This window comes from Mustela erminea, chromosome 3 (assembly GCF_009829155.1).
Source record: "Mustela erminea isolate mMusErm1 chromosome 3, mMusErm1.Pri, whole genome shotgun sequence".
Lineage (NCBI taxonomy): Eukaryota > Metazoa > Chordata > Mammalia > Carnivora > Mustelidae > Mustela > Mustela erminea.
The window spans coordinates 2,712,357-2,733,255 of NC_045616.1; the positions used below are offsets into that span (position 1 = coordinate 2,712,357).

General features: G+C 34.6%; 1 protein-coding gene across 1 annotated transcript; it reads right to left on the minus strand.

Moving 5' to 3' along the window:
* Positions 1-736: 736 nt before the first annotated feature.
* On the minus strand, positions 737-1,696 carry LOC116585742 (olfactory receptor 2L2-like). The gene has a single exon (XM_032335003.1). The coding sequence runs from the start codon at positions 1,694-1,696 to the stop codon at positions 737-739; it is 960 nt and encodes a 319-aa protein (XP_032190894.1).
* Between the last annotated feature and the right edge of the window lie 19,203 nt (positions 1,697-20,899).

The following is a 20,899-nucleotide window of genomic DNA, read 5'->3' on the forward strand; positions in this document are numbered from 1 at the left end:
TACAAGTCCTTTATGTCACATAGGAGAATCTGTAATTTACCCCATAAATTTTGGGAAGCCACTGATAAAGGATGAACCCCTGACCAGGAAAACGGGTTTCTGCACACAGACAAATCACACTGGTAGAATTGTGCATAAATCATAATAAAGGAAAAAGGTCAGAGTTGGAACATTTGTATGCAATTATTGATAGAGATTATGGAAAGAAATGTGGAATGGATAAAAACAACCATGGTATTTAGGAGGTTAAAGGACATGGTTTATGGTTACCAGATGGGTAAAAGTGAGGATTGTTAGGAAGTGCTTATTTTTGCTTTATTCACTGGCTCAAAAACCTGGAAGTCATGGATATTTGGATGTTTGTTACTGATGAAAACTAAAAAGAGTTGTGATCTCAGAAAAAATTCTGTATTTTCTTCCCAAGCACATTATAATTGTATTAGACCTTTTTCTATATCTAAAGGAAAGAGGGCTTTTCCATTCCAATTAATATGAAATGAAGCAAGATGAGGGAATTAGGTGAAAGCTCATATTCACATAGAGAATTGGTTGTGATTTAGACCTCTTAAAAATGGTATAGTTGTTCTTTTCTCTCTTTTCTGAGAATTCATTTGTTTTGTTATGTGAAACTGATATTATCAGGAGATAAGAGGAGAGGACATGGAGACACAGGGAGTCCCATTGTTTCCTCAGACCCTGCTGCCTCCAGGGATATTTGAACTTGGAAGTTCTGTGTCTAGTAAGTGAAACATGGAAGCCTATTCTGAATAGGACATTTCCTCAGTACCTTCTTCATTGAGCCCACAACCTCCCTGTTCCTTAGACTGTAGATAAGAGGGTTCAGCATGGGAGTGAGAATGGTGTCAAACATAAAGAGACCCTGGTTCAGTATGGGGGTGTGAGAGGATCCAGGCCTCATGTATATCAGCATGGCTGGGCCGTAGTAAAAGATGACCACAGTCAGATGGGAGGAACAGGTAGCCAGGGCCTTACTCTTTCCCTCACGGGAGTTTATTTGCAGGACCTGCAGGAAGATTAGGGTGTAGGAGGTCAGGATGAAACTTACTGGGAGAAGAACCACAACAATGCTGGTCACTAGTACTCCTTTCTCATAGGCTGAGATGTCCTCACAACATAACTTCAAGATGGCCTTGACCTCACAGAAAAAATGGTGGAGTTCCCGGGGGCCACAGAGGGGAAAGTGCATGGCATATGCTGTGTGGGCCAAAGATGCAAGAATCCCTCCCATCCAGGATCCAATGGCCATTTTCTGGGACACCTGGTGGCTGATAATAATTGGGTACTTAAGAGGATTGCAGATAGCCACATAGCGGTCATAAGACATGAGGGTCAAGAGTAGACACTCAGCAATCCCCAGAGTCAAAGTGAAGAATATCTGGGTTCCACAGCCAATCAGGGAAATCTTCCTTTTTCCTGAGAAAAAGTTAACAAGCATTTTTGGCACTATGCTAGAGATGAAAGCCAGGTCAATGAGAGAGAGCTGGCTAAGCAGGAAATACATGGAGGTGTGGAGGTGGGGATCTGCCCAGATGAGGAGGATCAAAGTGATGTTTCCTGTGATAGCCATGGTATAGATGAGGAAGACAACAGAGACAAGGAGTCCTGGATGTCTCATCCCAGGAAAAAGGCCCAGGAGAATGAAGTCTGTGCTCAATGTCTCATTTCCTGTCTCCATGCTTTCTCCTTAGCAACTTCACCTGAAAGACAGTGGATGCTTTCATAATACATGAATATAAAGCAGGCCCATAGAAGACAGTAATTGACTGCATAATATAAACTATTTCTCAGGGGAGCTGAAAACAGAATTTTCTTACTTCATAAAGATACTTAAGTCGCAGGACAGTAATTAACCAGAACATGAAATGGCACATTTTTTTCCCATCAATGCTTCAACACATTCTATATTTTCTTGTTCTACCTCAACTTTAGTTCTCCTCTTTCAATAAGCTAAATAATTCTTAAATTTATACAGCTGTTTCTGTTTTTGTTTTTGTTTTTTCATAATAATGGTTGTAGTCAAAATGCTTTTGTCATAGTGTAAGAATGCTCTAATAAAATATTTTTGTGATTCAGGTGTAACATATACTAAATATGTCACATGAACTAAACTATATTTTTGGAAACCCCAATATTATGTATTTAATTTGTTGACGTTCCATCAGAATGTGGACTATTAAGTGTTCCAATACACACTCATGCCTCAATAACATTTATCTGTTCAGTAGAATGGGTTTTGTTAGTCTTCCTTTGTTATCTGTATTCAGAGACTCGAAGAGCAGCAAGCTTAAATTCAATGCGTTTAAGAAGGGGTAGAAAGGACACATTTTTTTCCTCTTCAATTGAATTATATTTGGTAGGTGATGTTACATTAGCTTAAGAGGTGCAACATACTTATTGGACAACTTAATAGGTTATGCTAACTCATCACAAGTGTAGCTATTATCTGTCATCATATGAATCTATTTTGATACCACTGACTATATCCCCTATTCTGTACCTGGAACGCTGTACCTCCCATTCTCCATCACCCATATTTGCCCATCTCTGCCACCCTTTCCCAGTTCCAGGCATAACCAGCTTGTTGTACATATCTATGGATCCATTTCTATTGTATTTTTGTTTGTTTCTTTCTTCATTTTTTTTTATTTTTTAGATTCCACATATCAATGATAGCATATGACATATATCTTTCTTTGCCTGACTTATTTTACTTAGGATATTATATTCTAGGTTTGTCCATATCATAAATAGCAATAAGAGAAGGAAGTTAAGTAAAAGTCATTCAGATTGGTATGAAAAAAGTAGAATTGTCACTATTTATAGATGACATAATAATAAACAAACACCCACTATACTAAAGACTCCACCAGAAAACTATTACAAATAATAAATGCAGTCAGTAAAGTTGCAGAATGCAAAATTTATAAATATAAATCTTGCATCTCTCTGCACTAATGGCAAAATGGTTGGAAATTAAAATTAAACCAATTTCATTTAGAATTTCACCAAAAAGAAAATACCTAGGAGTAAATTTAGCCAAGGAGTTGAAAGAACTATATGCTAAAAACAAGAGAACATTGTTGAAAAAATTGAAAAAGTCACAAAAAAATGGACAGATATTCCGTGCTCATGGACAGGAAAAATTAATATTGTTAAAATGCTTATATTACACAAAGCAATTTACAACTTCAATGTAAGCCCTCTCAAAATGCAGTATCATTTTCAGAAAACTAGAATAAATAATGCTACAATTCGTAAGGAATCATAAAAGACCCCAAATAGTCAAAGCAGTCCTGAGAAATGAGAAAGTTGAAGATATCATAATCCCACGTTTCAAAATATATTACAAAGATATAACCATCAGAACAATGTGGTCCTAGCACAGAAATGGACACTTAGATTAATGAAAAAGGATGGAGAGACCAGAAAAATATGCACACATATGAGGTCAAATAATCTATGAGAAAGGAGGTAGGGATGTGCAACATGGAAGAGACAGTCTATTGAATAAATATTTCTAGAAAACCTGGACATCCAAATGCAATATAATGAAATTGAAGCACTTAAACTATACATGAAAGTAAACTAAAAATGAATTAAAGACTTAAATTAGTGACCCCAAACCATAAAACACCTACAAGAAGGCATAGGTAATAATTTCATTGACATTGGCCTTAGCAACATTATTGTAGATGTGTCTCCTCAGGAAAAGAAACAAAAGCAAAAATAAACTTCTGTGATTACATCAGAATAAATATATTTTGCACAGGGAAGAAAACTATTAATGAAACAAAAAAATGTAGCCTAGTGGATATGAAAAATGTTTCCATATTATATGTCTGATAGGAGGTCAATTCTTAAAATGTATAAAGAACTTATACAACTCAATATCAAAATATATAAATAAATAATCAAGAATGCCCAAATCTCCACATATAATAGTGAAACTTGGAAATCTCAGAACACTATATCATACTTGAAGGCTCTATCTAACAAGATCTAACAATTGTAAATATTTATGCCCCAAATATGGGAGTAGCCAATTATATATACAAATTACTAACAAAATTAAAGAAACCCATTAATAACAACAGAATAACATTAGGGGATTTAACACCCCACTCACAACAATGGACAGATCATCTAAGCAGAAGATCAACAAGGAAAGAAGGACTTTGAATGACGCACTGGACCTGATCAACATCACAGATATATTCAGAACCCTCAATCCTAGAACAACAAATACTCATTCTTCTCAAGTCCACATGGAACATTCTCCAGTATAGGTTACATCCTGGGTCACAAAGCAGGTCTCAAATAGTACAAAATATTGGGATCATTCCGTGCATATTTTCAGACCCAAATACTTTGAAACTAGAAATCAATCACATGAGACAATTTGGAAAGAAGGGAAATACATGGAGGCTAAATAGCATCCTACTAAATAATTAATGGGACAACCACAAAATTAACTTTGAAAGAATTAACAAGATTGATAAACACCTGGCCAGACTTATCAAAAAAAAAAAAGAGAGAGAGAGAAAGAGAGAGAGAGAAATGACCCAAATTAATAAAATCATTAATGAAAGAGGAGAGATCACACACAATACCAAAAATACAAACAATTATAAGAACTTATTATGAGCAGACATAAGCAAGCAAGTTGGGTAATCTGGAAGAAAAAGATGCATGCCTACAGATGTATAAACAAACCACCAAAACTGAAACAGGAAGAAATAAAAAACCTGAGCAGACCCATAACCACCAATAAAATTGAAACAGTAATCAAAAATCCCCCAACAAATACAGTCCAGGACCAGATGGCTCCACAGGGGCATTCTACCAAACATTTAAAGAATTGGTATCTATTCCTCTGAAACTGTTCCATAAAATAGAAATGGAACAAAAGCTTCCAGATTCATTCTATAAGGTTAACATTACCTTGATCCCAAAACCAGATAAAGACCTCATCCTAAAGGAGAATTACAGAACAATATTCCTGATGAACATCGGTGCAAAAATTCTCACCAAAATACTAGCCAGTAGGATCCAAAAGTAAATGAGAAGGATTATTCACCATGACCAAAGTGGGATTTATTCCTGGGTAGAAATGGTGATTCAACACAACATATCAATCAATGTGATATACAACATTACTTTAATTTTTTTTCAGTGTTCAAAGATTCATTGTTTATGTACCACACCCAGTTTTCCATGGAATACGTGCCCTCCTTAATATCCACCAGCAGGCACACTACATCATTAAAAGGAAGGACAAGAACCATATGATCCTCTTAATTGTGCAGAAAAAAAAAATTGACAATGTACAACATCTTTTCTTTTTTTCTCTTTATTTTAAGATTTTATTTATTTATTTGACAGAGAGAGAGAGAGAGAGAACAAGATGGGGAGTAGCAGGCAGAAGAGGGAGAAGCAGGCTCCCCAGAAAGCAGGGGGAGTCTGATGTGAAATTTAATCCCAGGTTCCCAGAATCATGACCTGAGCCAAAGGATGTCACATAACTGACTGAGACAACCAGGTGCCCTACAACATCCTTTCTTGATTAAAACTCTTCACAGTATAAGGATAGAGGGAACATACCTCAATATCATAAAAGCCATCTATGAAAAATCCACAGTGAATATCATTCTCCATAGAGAAAAACTGAAAGCTTTTACCCTGAGGTCAGGAACATGACAAGGATGTCTACTCTCACCACTGTTGTTCTACATAGTATTAGAAGTCGTGTCGTGCAAAAACAATGAATTCTGTTACACTGAAAAGAAAAAAAAAGTCTTAGCTTCAGCAATCACACAACAAAAAGGAATAAAAAACATCTGAATAAAAATACATTTGATCTTAGCCAAAAGGCCGAGAAGCGATAACATCTGAATAAAAATAAATACATACATACGTACATATATACATACATAAATAAATAAAATAAATAAAAGTCAAATTCTCACTCTTTGAAAAAAAAATGATACTGTTTGTGGAAAACCCCAAAGACTTCAACCCAATATTGCTAGAACACTACAGGAATTCAACAACGTGACAAGATATAAAATCAATGCACAGAAATCAGTTGCATTTCTATACATTAACAATGAGACAGACAAAAATTCAAGAGTTGATCCCATTTATAATTGCTCCAAAATCCATAAGATACCTAGGAATATACCTAACCAAAGAGGTAAAGGATCTGTACTCAGAAAACTATAGAACACTCATGAAGTAAACTGAGGAAGACACAAAGAAATGGGAGGGGAGTTCCTCGTTCATGTATTATAAGAACAAACATTGTTGAAATGTCTCTGATACCTATAGCAATAGATATAGTCAATGTAATCCCTATCAAAATATCATTAACTCTTTTCACAGAGATGAAATAAGTGATCTAAAATTTCTATAGAATGAGAAAAGACCCTGAATCTCCAGAGAAATGGTGAAAAAGAAAACCGAACCTGGGGACATCGCAATGTCTGACTTCAAACTGTACTACAAAGCTGTGGTCATCAAGACAGCATGGTACTGGCACAAAAACAGACATATAGATCAGTGGAACAGAATAGAGACAATAGGGTCCATTTCTATGGTCAACTAATGTTTGAGAAAGCAGGAAGGAATATCCAATGGAAAAAAGAAAATATCTTCAAAAAATGTTGATGGAAAAATTGGACAGCCACATGTAGAAAAATGAAACTGAGAAGTTGTCTACACCACACACAAAAATAAACTCAAAATGGATGAAAGACCTCAATGTGAGACAGGAACCCATCAAAATCCTAGAGTAGAACACAGGCAACAACCTCTGTGACCTCAGCTGTGTAATTTCTTGCTAAATACATATCCAAAGGCAAGGGAAACAAAGGCAAAAATGAACTATTGGGACTTAATCAAGATGACAAGCTTTTGTACAGCAAAAGAAACAGTCAACAAAACCAAAGACAAATAAAGCAATGACTGAAGATATATGAAAATATCTCATCAGATAAAGGGCTAGGATCCAAAATCTACAGGGGCCTTATCAAACTTCACATTTAAAGAACAAATAATCCAATTAAGAAATAGGCAGAAGACACAAACAGACATTTCTACAAATAACACATACAAATGACAGACACATGAAAAAATACTCAACATTACTGTGCATCAGATAACTACAAATCAAAACCACAATGAGATACCACCTCACCGTTGTCATAATGGGAAAAATATAACTAGTTCAGGAAACAACAGATATTGGAGAGTATGTGGAGAAGGGGGAACCCTCTTACACTGCTTGTGTGAATGAAATTGGTTTGTCCACTCTGGAAAATAGTATGGAGGTCCCTCAAAAAGTTGAAAATAGAACTACACTATGATCTAGCAATTTCACTACTATTTACCCCAAAGATACAAATGTAGTGAACTGAAGGGGCACCTGCACCCCAATGTTTATAGTGAAAATGTATACAGTAGCCAACTATGGAAAGAGACCAGATGTCCATCAACAGATGAATGAATAAAGAAGATGTGGTGTATATATGCTGGAATGGGATATATATAATGGAATACTACTCAGCCATCAAAAATGAAATTTTGCCATTTGGAACAACATGGATGAAATTAGAGGATATTATTCTAAGTAAAATAAGCCAATCAGAGAAAAGTAATCATTATATGATCTCACTCATATGTGGAATTTAAGAAGCAAAATGGAGAATCATATGGGAAGGGAGGGTAAAATAAAACAAGATGAAATCAGAGAGGGAGATAAACCATAAGAGACTCCTAATCATAGGAAACAAACTGAGGGTTGATGGAGGGGAACTATTGGGGGTGGGGTAACTGGATAATGGACGTTAAGGAGGGCATGAGATATAGTGAGCATTGGGCATTGTATAATACTGATGAATCACTGAATCTACCTCAGAAAATAATAGCACATCTTATGTTAATTAATTGAATTTAAATAAAAACAAAGAATGTTTAGTAGAATTTGCCTGGTTAGAAAACTTGAATAGATATTTTCCAAAGAAAATGTATATATGGCCAACAGATATATGAAAAGATGCTTATCATCCCTTATCATCAGGGAAAATTAAATCAAAACCAAAGTGACTTATCACCTTACAACTTCAGAATGTCTAACACAAAAAAGTCAAGAAATAACAAGTGTGGGCAAGGTAGTGAAGGAAAAGGAATCCTCACACATTATTGACAAGCATGTAACTTGGTGTACCCACTGTGGAAGACAATATAAAGGTACCTCAAAAAGTGTAATTAGAAATACAATACAACCCACTAGTCTCACTATTTAACATTACTAGAAAATGAAAACACTGAATTGAAAATATATGTGCACCCTTATTTTTATTGCAGTATATTTACTTAAAATAACCAGGATATGGGAGCAATCTAAGTGTCCACCAGTAGATATAAGGATAAAGAAGATTTGGTTACTCAGCCATCAAAAGAACACCTTGAAAATTTGATTTACATCCTTGCTGTATTTTAAAGTCAGCTTAGATTAAATTTTATTTACTTACGAAGAGAGAAATATAAAGAAATTGCTTCAAGGATTTTGTGGCTTCTACCCAATTAACCTTTGCATCTATGCCAGCTTAATCCTCCAGAAAAAGGGATATGAGCATCTGAAAGAAGTATTTTCCATCAGTTTTTGGAGTATTTTATGCAGAAAAAAATTTTAACAAGCTTTGGTGAAAATCAGTAATTTCTGTCCTGTAATTGGTAGAGTCCCTCATCCATTGGGGGTCTTTCTACTTCCTTTCTCTACTCTTTGTACTTGGATCTTTGAACCACCTTAAGCTTTAATTCATGACTTTCATTTATTACTGTTCAGTGGAGCCACTTGGATTGCTTGCTAAAATACATATTCCAGATCCTATACCCAGAAAATTCAATGTTTAGGCTTAGGATGAGCTACTGAAATCTGCATTTCCAAGAAGAGCACAAATTATTCTGATGTTGGTGAAATGGACCACACTATGAGAAGGCTAGTCCTGGCCAAGTTATGGGGCACTTAGTCAGGAATAACATCTGGACACTATGTTACATTCTTTTCTTAGCAACACAGAAATATGCATTAATTGTCTTCCATACCTGTCTTAGTCATAACTAACCAAACTGACTGACACCTTTGGACAACTTTGCATAACCATAGAGCTTTCAACGTGTGACCCCAGACAGTAGTGAAATGATCACTATCATTTTGTGTCATGTCAAATTGATTACTGAGTCTATAAATCTAATAAAATATCTTATACATCCTGATGTAGACACTTTAATAGATGTCAGGTGATTAAAATGCACTGCATTTTCTTTTTAAAATTAAACATTTATTATTTTTGATAGTGTTTTATTCTTAGAGTTAAATTTAGCCATCAAATTGAATACCAACTTGATTCCTTTGCATGAAAACTTAAGAAATGATCAACTCCAAAACAATTTATTTTTTCAGGGAGCCATATTAATAAACTAAGTTATACCAGTTACTTTATGTAATTCATTAGTTTTTTTCACAATTGCAAACTTTCCACTCAGTAGCAAAACTGGTACATGCTATGAATTTACTACTCCTTCTTATAAATATACCACAATATGTGTGCATGTGTGTGTGACTTGAAGACCACAGAAGTAGCCAATGATGTATTGAGGAGAGAAATTGTTAGCCTGTTTCCCCATACCCATGGATAACAATTAAAAGAAACCAAGTTAGCAAGTTTAGGAATAAATCTGCCAATCATATCAACATTTATTAACCGAATATGTATGAACAGGCAGGCTCACACACAAAACAAAACAAAACAAAACAAACAAAAATGTATGTGTATATATATATATATGTATATATATACATATATATATATGTGTACATACATATATATATATATATATATATAGGACCTGATCTTGAGCTCAATGAAGTCATTGAAGCTCTCACTACATCTCACTACATCTCCTAGAAGCTCTCACTACATATTACACAAAAGACTTACTTTAGGAAAAAAAAAAAATCAGAGGCAGGCTCTGTCATCCAGAAAGCCAGCATTGGGAAAAAAGAATCCAAAGCTTAAGGCTGTATATGGCCTGGCTGAGCAGTTTTGTTTAGACTTTCATATCTAAAGGCAAAGGATGCATATCATCCTGCCTCCTGACTGAGTGGAGAATGCAAACGTCAAAATATTTTTTAAGCTAATCCACGTATTTTGATCGCACTTAAATATACTTGTAAGATTCAATTTCTACTATTCACCATATTAAACAACAAGACAACATTTTTACCAATAAAATCAAATCTGATTTTCTTATTTGGTCATTCTTTAAATAGTGACTACCCATTGTTCCTTAACCAAAACACTTAAGAACGACTGATCGAGAGCCCAAGATCCCCTCTTGTGAAAGATTCTACAGTTTTAAGATAATTCAGTTCCAAACCTAATTAATTAAATACTTTCACATTTCAGCTGGTAACCTTTTTTTAAAAAATTTTGTTCTAAGTTTACCACTATTTTGGTATTCTGATACCACATTTCTTTTTAAAGACTATTTTAACTTAAATTCAAATAGCCAAAATATAGTTCATCCTTAGTTTCAGATGTAGTGTTCAGTAATTTAGCGGTGGTATATAACACCTAGGGCTGATCACATCACACACCCTCCTTAATGTCGATACCCCACCATCATCCCCTCTAGCAACCCTCAGTTTATTGACTATAGTTAAGGGTCTCTCTGATGACTTCTTATTTAGTTTTCTCTCCCTTACCCTATGATCCTATCCAGTGTTTTTATATTCCACATATGAAAACATATAATAATAATAATAATTGAAATATGATGTCAGACAGGTGTATGAGATACCACCTTACACCAGTCTGATATCACATGTCAGTGTTGTATTTTTTAATCGTCATATGAGTTGGTTGATGTTGTAAATGAAATTTAACATGCTGTACATTAATTCTGATCCTTGAAGTGCAGATTTTTCAGCAGAATCTCTCTCTTCTTTTTTAGATTCCAAACCGGATGGAGTGACCAGATGAAGAACAAAAATTCCAATGTTATTGCTCAGTGAACCACATGAATGGGACATGAATAATATTGGAATTCTGGATGGCTATATCAGATATAATACTTCCAGGAACAAGCAAAGACATATTGCATGATGACTGTTCTCCAAGAGACAGTAAAGTAGTAGGGATTCAGATATCTGCCCAGGTGAAGTTTTTTGTTTGTAATTTATTTTGTTGGTCTATTAAAGTATAGTCAAACTCACTGAGTGATAGTGTAAACACTCATTTTAATTGTAGAGTATAGTTTGTGTGACAAGAAAGACATGCTTAGTTCAAGGAGTGATTGATAGAGATGTACTTGGGAGAAATAAGCAATTATCCAATGAGACTTAGTGGATATAAATATAGATAGATGATAGATATATATCTCTCTATGTAATATATATATATATATATATATATATATATATATATATATTCAAATATATATAACCTGACAGTTTACAAACATTATCTAGTTGGAGCATCAATGACAATTCCTAAAATGTAAAACAGATAGTTTTTGCTTTACATTATAGATGCAGAAGTGTACATTCAAGAAATTAAGTGAGTTTAGGGTAAAAAACCAGATAGTTGGAACCTAATTGAATATTGGTCAAGTGTATCTTACTCTCAAACTACAGTCACCTGTGCAGGCAAGATGATGTTACTAAAGTTATTTTTACCTTTTACTGAAATTAAATACCTCTATAATTAATACCAAAGATACCTTCCAATCCACAAAAAGAGATTAAATATCTTTGCTTATTTAGACAGATAAAGAGAATACCAAGAAGAAAAACTTATTGAGAATAGGGAATAAAATATCTAAACAAGGGTTTGGCATTAAATAATCATTTGTAGTAGAACGTTGGTGAATGTAAGTGAAATTCCAGGGCAAAGGTACTGTGTGAAAGGGAGGCAAGGATGGCTCTTGTCCAAAGGTATCACAGCAGAATATATCTGTGAGTAATTAACTCAATCTAAAGAACAGAAGGTATGGTCATCATCCTTCATCTCACAAAGACTGTAACTATAGATCATATTCACATTTAAAAAAAATAAGAATCAAAAACTCTTCCAGGGCAATGGAAATGTTGATGAAGGAAATGCACAAGACATGCTGGAAGGAAATTACTAAGGGGAGCAAAGAAGGATATGGGATAGAAAGACAGAAATGAGAAGGAATCAGGATCAGTCTCTTGGAATGTGTTTGGTTTGTGGGAATGTTTCACATAAGTGCATGGGTTATTTTCTTTAGAGGACAGAAAGGTATGTATAAATGTGTTTAAGACATTGAAATGTGTTTAGGACATTTGAAATTATTTGGAATCCACGTACGGAACTCTGTGTGTGTGTGTGTGTGTGTGTGTGTGTGTGTGTGCACACATGTGTGCGTGTGTGTGTGCGTGTGTGTGTGTGTAAAGAGATACTTATATGTGAGATGATTCATGTATTTGTACATAATTTAGATGGTCTTCCAAGACTTTATATCCCAGAAGGTTGTTTTTCACTCACTGTCTAACAAAAGAAGAACAACAAAAATTGTGTTTACTGGAGAAGTTTGAAGTTTTCATTTATCATTGTAAAACCATAAACAGTTTTTTTTTTTAAATAAGACTTTGGACTCTGAGAAACAAACTGAGGGTTTTGGAGGGGAGAGGGGTGTCGGGATGTGTTAACCTTGTCGTGGGTATTAAGAAAGGTACTTATTGCATGGAGCACTGGCTGTGGTGCACAAACAATGAATCTTGGAACACTGAAAAATTAAAATTAAATTAAGATGTTAAAAATAAATAAAAAATAAAAAGACTTTTGTGCATAACATTTATATGTATGGGGTTCTGTATTTAATTACAAAAGTATACTGATTCCTTTAAATATTTCTAAACCTGGGGAAGCAGATTTGATTCCCACTAGACATAGAGTTTTCTATTTCCTTGCATTTCAGGAATTTTCGATCTCTGCAAAGAAGTGGGAGCATTCTAATTCTATGAAAGGCAGATCAAAGGAATAACTGTTGTAAAGGCAGCCGAGAATTATATCAGAAAGTAAAAATTCTTTATGGAAAATATATACACGGTAAAAGTATAAGGGAAGACTATTTCTGTTCTCCATGGGTTATAAATGTAATATCAGACTCAATGAGATAACAATAGAAAATCAAAAAGTACGCATTAGTATAAATTTTCAATGAGTATCCCTACCAACACTGTCATTTGTGCTCAGTCTTGCCTGAAATCCTTAGGTTCTTTTGTGGTGCTCATTGCAGCTCTAACCTTGGTGGCATTTGGATGTCTGGCTTGGCCTTTGTGAAGTTCACATATTTGACTTCTCGTTGAGGCTAATCTTCGCATTGTTACCCATCAAGATTAAATAATGAGATGCTGGATTAAACGGAGAACTTGTGCTGTCAAATCCTTGTTAGAAACTGACAAAAAACAGAGGAAGGATCTCAAAAACAACAAATTTGTTCCTTAATTATTTTGAAGTCACAACTGAGAGTTGCTGCACTGTCCCTCCCACAGTGTTACTGGGTAAAAATAGCACAAATTACTCCTGTGGTTTATTTTCTGGACAAGTGTCTCCCTGTTCAAATTGTAAAAATTATCTGAGGATTATGAAGACACAAGGATTACAGGAAAACTGAATCTCAAATGCCAGGGATGGGTATATGTTTTCTTTTGAATTACTGTTTTTTGTATTTTCTGAGTAAATAACCAGTAGTGCAATTACTAGATTACAGGAACAGCATTATTTATAATAGCTAAATTATGGAAGCAGCCCAAGTGTCCATTGTTTGATGAATGAATAAATATGTGGTACACACACACACACACACACAGTAATAATATTCAAACATACAAAATAGTAATATCTTGCCATTTGGGACAACATAAATGGAGCTAGATCGTATAAAGCAAAGTGAAATAAGTCAGAGAAAAACAAATACTGTATGATTTCCTTCACATGTAGAATTTAAGAATCAAAACAAATGAACAGTGAAAAAGAAAGAGAGAGAGAGAGAAACCAATAAACAGACACTTAATTAAAGAGAAGAAACTGATGCTTACCAGAGGGGTGGTTGGTTGGAGGATGGGTTAAGTAGTTGATAGGGATTAAGGAGTGTACTTGTCATGATGAGCATTGGGTGAGGTATGGAATTGTTGAATCACTATATTGTACATGTGAAACTATTGTAACATTGTATGCTAACTATACTGTAATTAAAATGAAAAACTTAATAAAAAATAAAATTTCCAGAATGGGCAAGGAAAGTGGGTGTTTATCAAGGTCTCAGGTTTTTATCCTTACCACCAGGCAAGTGTGGAAAACAATGCATAAAGAATTATTTCATTGATCATCAAGTAGTGGTAGCTGATAATAGGGTTCCTATTCATGGATCTTAATAATGCACATGGAAATTATCTTCTTCATCCAAGATCAGGGTGATGTAACGCTGCCATTAGTAATTTAAGCTTTCTCCCTACCCTGGTTCTAATATGTAGTTGATGTGGAGAAACACGATTTCTCTTTTCCCCAAATAAATAATTAAATAAGTTATCAGGAATCAGGCAGGGCAAAAATAAGCAGGCAGATCTCCAGATGTATGTCCATCCTGGTGAAGAACATATGGATAGACAGAGCGTTTATACACAGTCTTACCTGTAGAGGTGCTAAGTAATGGTTGTTAACTTGGTATTCCCACTAGCTCAGGGCTTGCAGGAACTTCAATATGTTTTTCAATATGGTTACCTTCAATATGGTTACTGGGTAGTCTCAGTCACCTCTGGGGATTGGATCAACAGCTTCCAAGTGCCAGATACCCCAGAAGCAGTCTCAGACCCCACTGACACTGGCTCAGTCTTTTGAAATCTTCTTGATTTTCCAGCTTGTGTATTAGATATTAGATGGAGTAAGCCAATAGCATGATGTCATCTGGAAATCATTTTATTGGAGCTTTGTCTCATTTGTAATAAGAAAAGAAAGTTGTTTCATTTCAAGATGGAAATTTCATGAGTTAACAAATCACAATCACTCTGATCCTCAGCTTAGTTTTGTTCCGCCCCCACCCCATACCTTTAGGGAAATAATGACTCCATTAGTAAGTTGCTATGAGAATTAATGTGAAAATGTTTTGTAAGCTGGTAACTTTTTTTTTTTCTTTTCTTTTTTTTTATTATTAATTTTTTTATTTTTTATAAACATATATTTTTATCCCCAGGGGTACAGGTCTGTGAATCACCAGGTTTACACACTTCACAGCACTCACCAAAGCTGGTAACTTTTTATTTTTTTTTAGCTTTTTTGAAATTTAACTGATAAATAAAAGTTATAAATATTTAGGTTGTGCAATATGGTGTTTTGATATACATATATTGTGGAATGACAACAAAAACAAACTAATTAACATATCTATTATTGAACCTATGTCCTGTAGGGTTAATGAAGTTGAAACTAGCTGAAAATTTAAAGCTTATTTCTCAGGAAACTGTTTACCCCTAATCATCTGTTGTGTATTTTCAGACTCCACTAACAAACTTACTAGCTGTCTTTGAAGAAGCCAGGACTGAAGAGCATCCCATATGGTTTCAGCCTGTGAACAAGGAAGCCCTTCATTCCTCCTAGCAATAACAAACCCAAGAATCAAACCAGTTTATACCAGCACAACAAGCCCATATCCCCTTCTCCTTGACTTAAAATAACCTCCTGACATCAGAGGCTGAATTTTGCCTTGTTCTTGTGCTAAGCCACCACCCCAAAATGAACGGAGGATATATGTTAAATACATATTTACTCAATGCTTATGCATGATGGTTCCTCATAAATATTCATAAGTGTCTCTGACATTTTAATGAATAATACATAATTTCAACCCTTATGACTATAGAAATATTTATTTTTTCCCCATTCAGAGAGGTAGATTTGAGTTTTGCTCTCCTGTCCTCCTGTTTGACTTCCTCTGGAATAAACTATTTTCCTTCTGCACACCTTATTTTTCAGTGCTTGGATTAGCTGTACATAGAGCAGATGGACTCGTGTTCAAATGCATCACCTCATACAGTTAGTGGTAACTGCCATTCCACTCTCCATTGCTATATGTTTTTATTTCTAGCTTTATTAAGGTACAATTGATATATACATATACAACATTGTATAAATTTAAGATTACTACATAATTATACGTGTGTGTGTGTGTGCATGCGGAGAAATAATTGTCACAATAAATTTAGTTAACACATCCAATGATTGAACAATTTTTGGTGTTATGGTGAAAAATCTTAAGATTTACTTTCTTGGTACCTTCCAAACATGCAATACAGTATTATTGACTATAGTTACCATGTGTACATTACAACTTATAGTTACAGATTTGCACTCTACCTATACACTGAACCCCCAACTGCTGAACCCACACCCCAGCAACAACTAATCTGATCTTTCTCATGATTTATTTCTTTTCATTTAACATATAAGAAATATCATGCTGAATTTATCTTTCTCTGATTTCTTTTGCTTAATATAATTCCCTCAAGATTCATCTATGTGATATGAAATGGTCAAGAGTTTTCTTCATGGAAGAAAAATATTGCATTTACATTTTCTTTTTAAATTAAATTTTAATTTTATTAATTTAATTTACTAATATTTATTATTTTAATAATAAATGTAATTATAAATATAATATATTTTATGGTATTTTTATATTTATATAATATATAATGTATATAAGATAAATTAATAATTAAATGTATTAATGGTTTATTGATTTAATTGATTTTTAATTAAATTAGTTGAAGTATAGTTCAATGCAAAGTTGCATTATACATTATGCACATACAATTCAGGTATAAAACATAATGAGAGAATAATTCTATCCGTTATTCTATGTTAATCACATGTAGCTAACTATACCTTGCATTAATGACTTATTTGTTCCATAACTGGAAGTACATACTTCCTGCACCCTTATAAATGTTTGGCAGTAACTCTTCCCCTATCCCTTTGGCAACCATCAGTTTTTCTCTGTGTTTGTGGGTCTATTTCTGATTTTTTTTTTGCCCAATTGTTTTGTTTCTAGATTCCACATACAAGTGAAATCATATGATATTTGTCCTTAATTTATTTCACATAGTGTAATAGTCTCCAGGGGCATCCACATTGTTGCAGTTGTCAAGCTCTCAATTTTTTATGGCTGACTAATATTCCACTAGATATATACATATATATATATATTTATATTTATATATAAAGAAATACATGTTTACTCAATGCCTATGCACCATCTTTCCTTATAAATAGTCATAGGTTTCTCTGCCTTTTTCATCAATATATACATAATATCAACCTCTATTATTATAAAAATATGTGTTTTTATGTATAAAAATATGTACATCGGGACACCTGGGTGGCTCAGTTGGTTAGGCGGCTGCCTTCAACTCAAGTCATGATCCAGCGTCCTGGGATCGAGTCCCATATAAAGCTCCTTGCTCGGTGGGGAGGCTGCTTCTCCCTCTGCCTCTGTCTGCCACTCTGTATGCCTATGCTCACTCTTTCTGACAAATAAATAAATAAAATATTATATATATATATATATATATATATACACACATATACATAAACATATGGACTACTGGATGGATGAAGATGTGTATATATATATATATATATATATATATATATATATATATATATATAATCTCCACATATTAATCATTCATCTGCTGAAGAACACTTAGATTGTATCCATTCCCTTGCTTCAATACCCATTAGTGGAATTGTTTGATCATATAGTAATTCTATTTTTATTTTTAAAGTTTTTTAAATTAATTAATTATTTATTTTTATATTTTAGTTATTTTTTATAAACATATACAATTTTTACTTAATAAGTATACATCAGCAAAGCTTGAGGAAAACCATGCATTTTAGAAGATTGTATAAAATAATTTATCTGGGTTACTTAAAACATGCTTCATGTAAGTCATCACTGAACCATAGCTGTGACACTTTCTCTCTTTATTATCATCATCCAGAACATCAAGAAATCTATCATCAAACTATTTTCACCTAGACACCTGGTATTCCTAGATTCATCATCAGTATAGTTCTCAAATTAGCTGTGTACTATTTCCATCTGATTTTCACAAAGTATCCAGATATTTTTAAACTTTTTCAGTGTTCCAAGATTCATTGTTTATGTATCACACCCAGTGCTCCATGCAATATGTGCACTCCTTAATAACCACCACCAGGCTCATCCAACTCCCTAACCTCCCTCCCCTCCAAAACACTCAATTTCTTTCTCAGAGTCCACAGTCTCTCATTGTTCCTCTCCTCCTCCTATTTCTCCCAACTCCCTTCTCTCCTTGTCCCAGTGTCTTCCATGTTATTCCTTATGATTCACAAGTAAGTGAACCATATGATAATTGACTGTCTCTCATTGACTTACTTCACTCAGCATAATCTTTTCCAGTCCCATCCATGTTGATACAAAAGTTGGGTATTCATCCTTTCTGATGGAGGTATAATATTCGATTGCATGTATTGACTATATCTTCTATCTACAGAGATTTCTTTTTTTTGGCTCAAGGACATTCTTAGTTGAATTTTTTAAAATATAATTTTATTTTTTTTAATTTCTTAAATTTATTTTCAGCGTAACAGTATTCATTGTTTTTGCACCACACCCAGTGCTCCATGCAATCTGTGCCCTCTCCAATACCCACCACCTAGTTCCCCCAACCTCCCACCCCCCGCCCCTTCAAAACCCTCAGATTGTTTTTCAGAGTCCATAGTCTCTCATGGTTCACCTCCTCTTTCAATTTCCCTCAACTCCCTTCTCCTCTCTAACTCCCCTTGTCCTCCATGCTATTTGTTTTGCTCCACAAATAAGTGAAACCATATGATAATTGACTTTTTTAAATTTTTTAATTTTTTCATAAATATTCAGGGATTCATCAGTTGCATGAAACATCCAGTATGCATCACACCACTGCCCTCTTTACTGTCCATCACCCAGTTCCCCTATCCCCTCACCCATCTCCCTCTCTGCAAACCTGTTTGTTTCCCAGAGTCAAGTCTCATATGGTTTTCTTCCTCTCTGATTTACCTTTCAGTTACCCCATCCTTACTTTCGTCTCCACTACTCTTTATGTTCCACATATGAGTGAAAACATATGATAATTATTTTTCTCTGCTTGACTTACTTCACTTAGCATAATCCCCTGTAGTTCCATCCATGTCCGTGCAAATGGTATGTACTTGTCCTTTCTAATGGCTGAGTAATATTCCACTGTATGTAAGTACTATTCTTTCTTTATCCATTCATCTGTTGAAGGACATCTCATTTTCTTGCACAGTTTGACTATTGTGGACATTGCTGCTATGAATATTAGGGTGCATGTACTCCTTTTCACTACATCTGTATCTTTGGAGTAAATACTCAGTAGTGCAGTTGCTGTGTCATGGGATATATCTATTTTTAATTTTTAGAAACCTCCATACTGTTTTCCAGAGTGGCTGTATAGCTTGCATTTCCACCAAGAGTATAAGAGGGTTTCCCTTTCATCATATCCTTATAAGCATTTGGCGTTCCCTGTCGTGTTAACTTTAGCCATTCTGACTGGTGTAAGGTGATATCTAATTGTGGATTTTAATCTGCATCTCGCTGATGGATAGTGATATTAAGCATTTTTTTTTCATGTATCTGTTGGCCATTTTTATGTCTCCTTTGGGGAAGTTTCTTTTCATGTCTTCTGACATTTTTTTGAGAGAAGTATCTGTTTTATGGATGTTGTATTTGGAAAGTTCTTCGTAGATCTTCGATACCAGCCCTTGTAATGTCTTTTGCAAATTTCTCCCATTCTGTGGGTTGCCTTTTTTTTTCAACTGTTTCCTTTGCTGTGCAGAATATTTTATCTTGATGAACTGCCAAAAGTTTGTTTTTGTTTTGTTTTTGTTTCCCATGCCTTTATTTGTTCTTCCACTTAATATTTTTCTTAATTTTTATTTGTTTTTAAAATTTATTTTCAATATTGCAGAATTCATTGTTTATGTACCACACCCAGTGTTCCATGCAATCTGTGCCCTGCATAATACCCACAACCAGGATCACCCAACCTCCCACCCCCTTCTCCTCCAAAATCTTCAGATTGTTTTTCAGAGTCCCTATTCTTTCATGGTTCGTCCCCCTCCCTCCAATTTCCCACAACTCCCTTCTCCTCTCTTATTCTTATATTTATTTATTTATTTGTTTGTTTTTTTAATTTATTTTCAGTATAACAGTATTCATTGTTTTTGCACCACACCCAGTGTTCCATGCAATCTGTGCCCTCTTCAATACCCACCACCTGGTTCCCCCAACCTCCCACCCCCCGCCCCTTCAAAACCCTCAGATTGTTTTCCAGAGTCCATAGTCTCTCATGGTTCACCTCCCCTTCCAATTTCCCTCAACTCCCTTCTCCTCTCTAACTCCTCTTGTCCTCCATGCTATTTGTTTTGCTCCACAAATAAGTGAAACCATATGATAATTGACTCTTTCTGCTTGACTTATTTCATTCAGCATAATCTCTTTCAGTACCGTCCATGTTGCTACAAAAGTTGGGTATTCATCCTTTCTGATGGAGGAATAATGCTCCCTAGTGTAAATAGAGCTTCCCTATGACCCTGCAATTGCACTACTGGGTATTTACCCCAAAGATACAGATGTAGTGAAAAGAAAGGCCATCTGTACCCCAATGTTTATAGCAGCAATGGCCACGGTCGCCAAACTGTGGAAAGAACCAAGATGCCCTTCAATGGACAAATGAATAAGAAAGATG

Excerpts from the sequence above, each read along its gene's own strand:
- LOC116585742 (XM_032335003.1), bottom strand. The coding sequence starts at position 1,696 with ATGGAGACAGGAAATGAGACATTGAGCACAGACTTCATTCTCCTGGGC.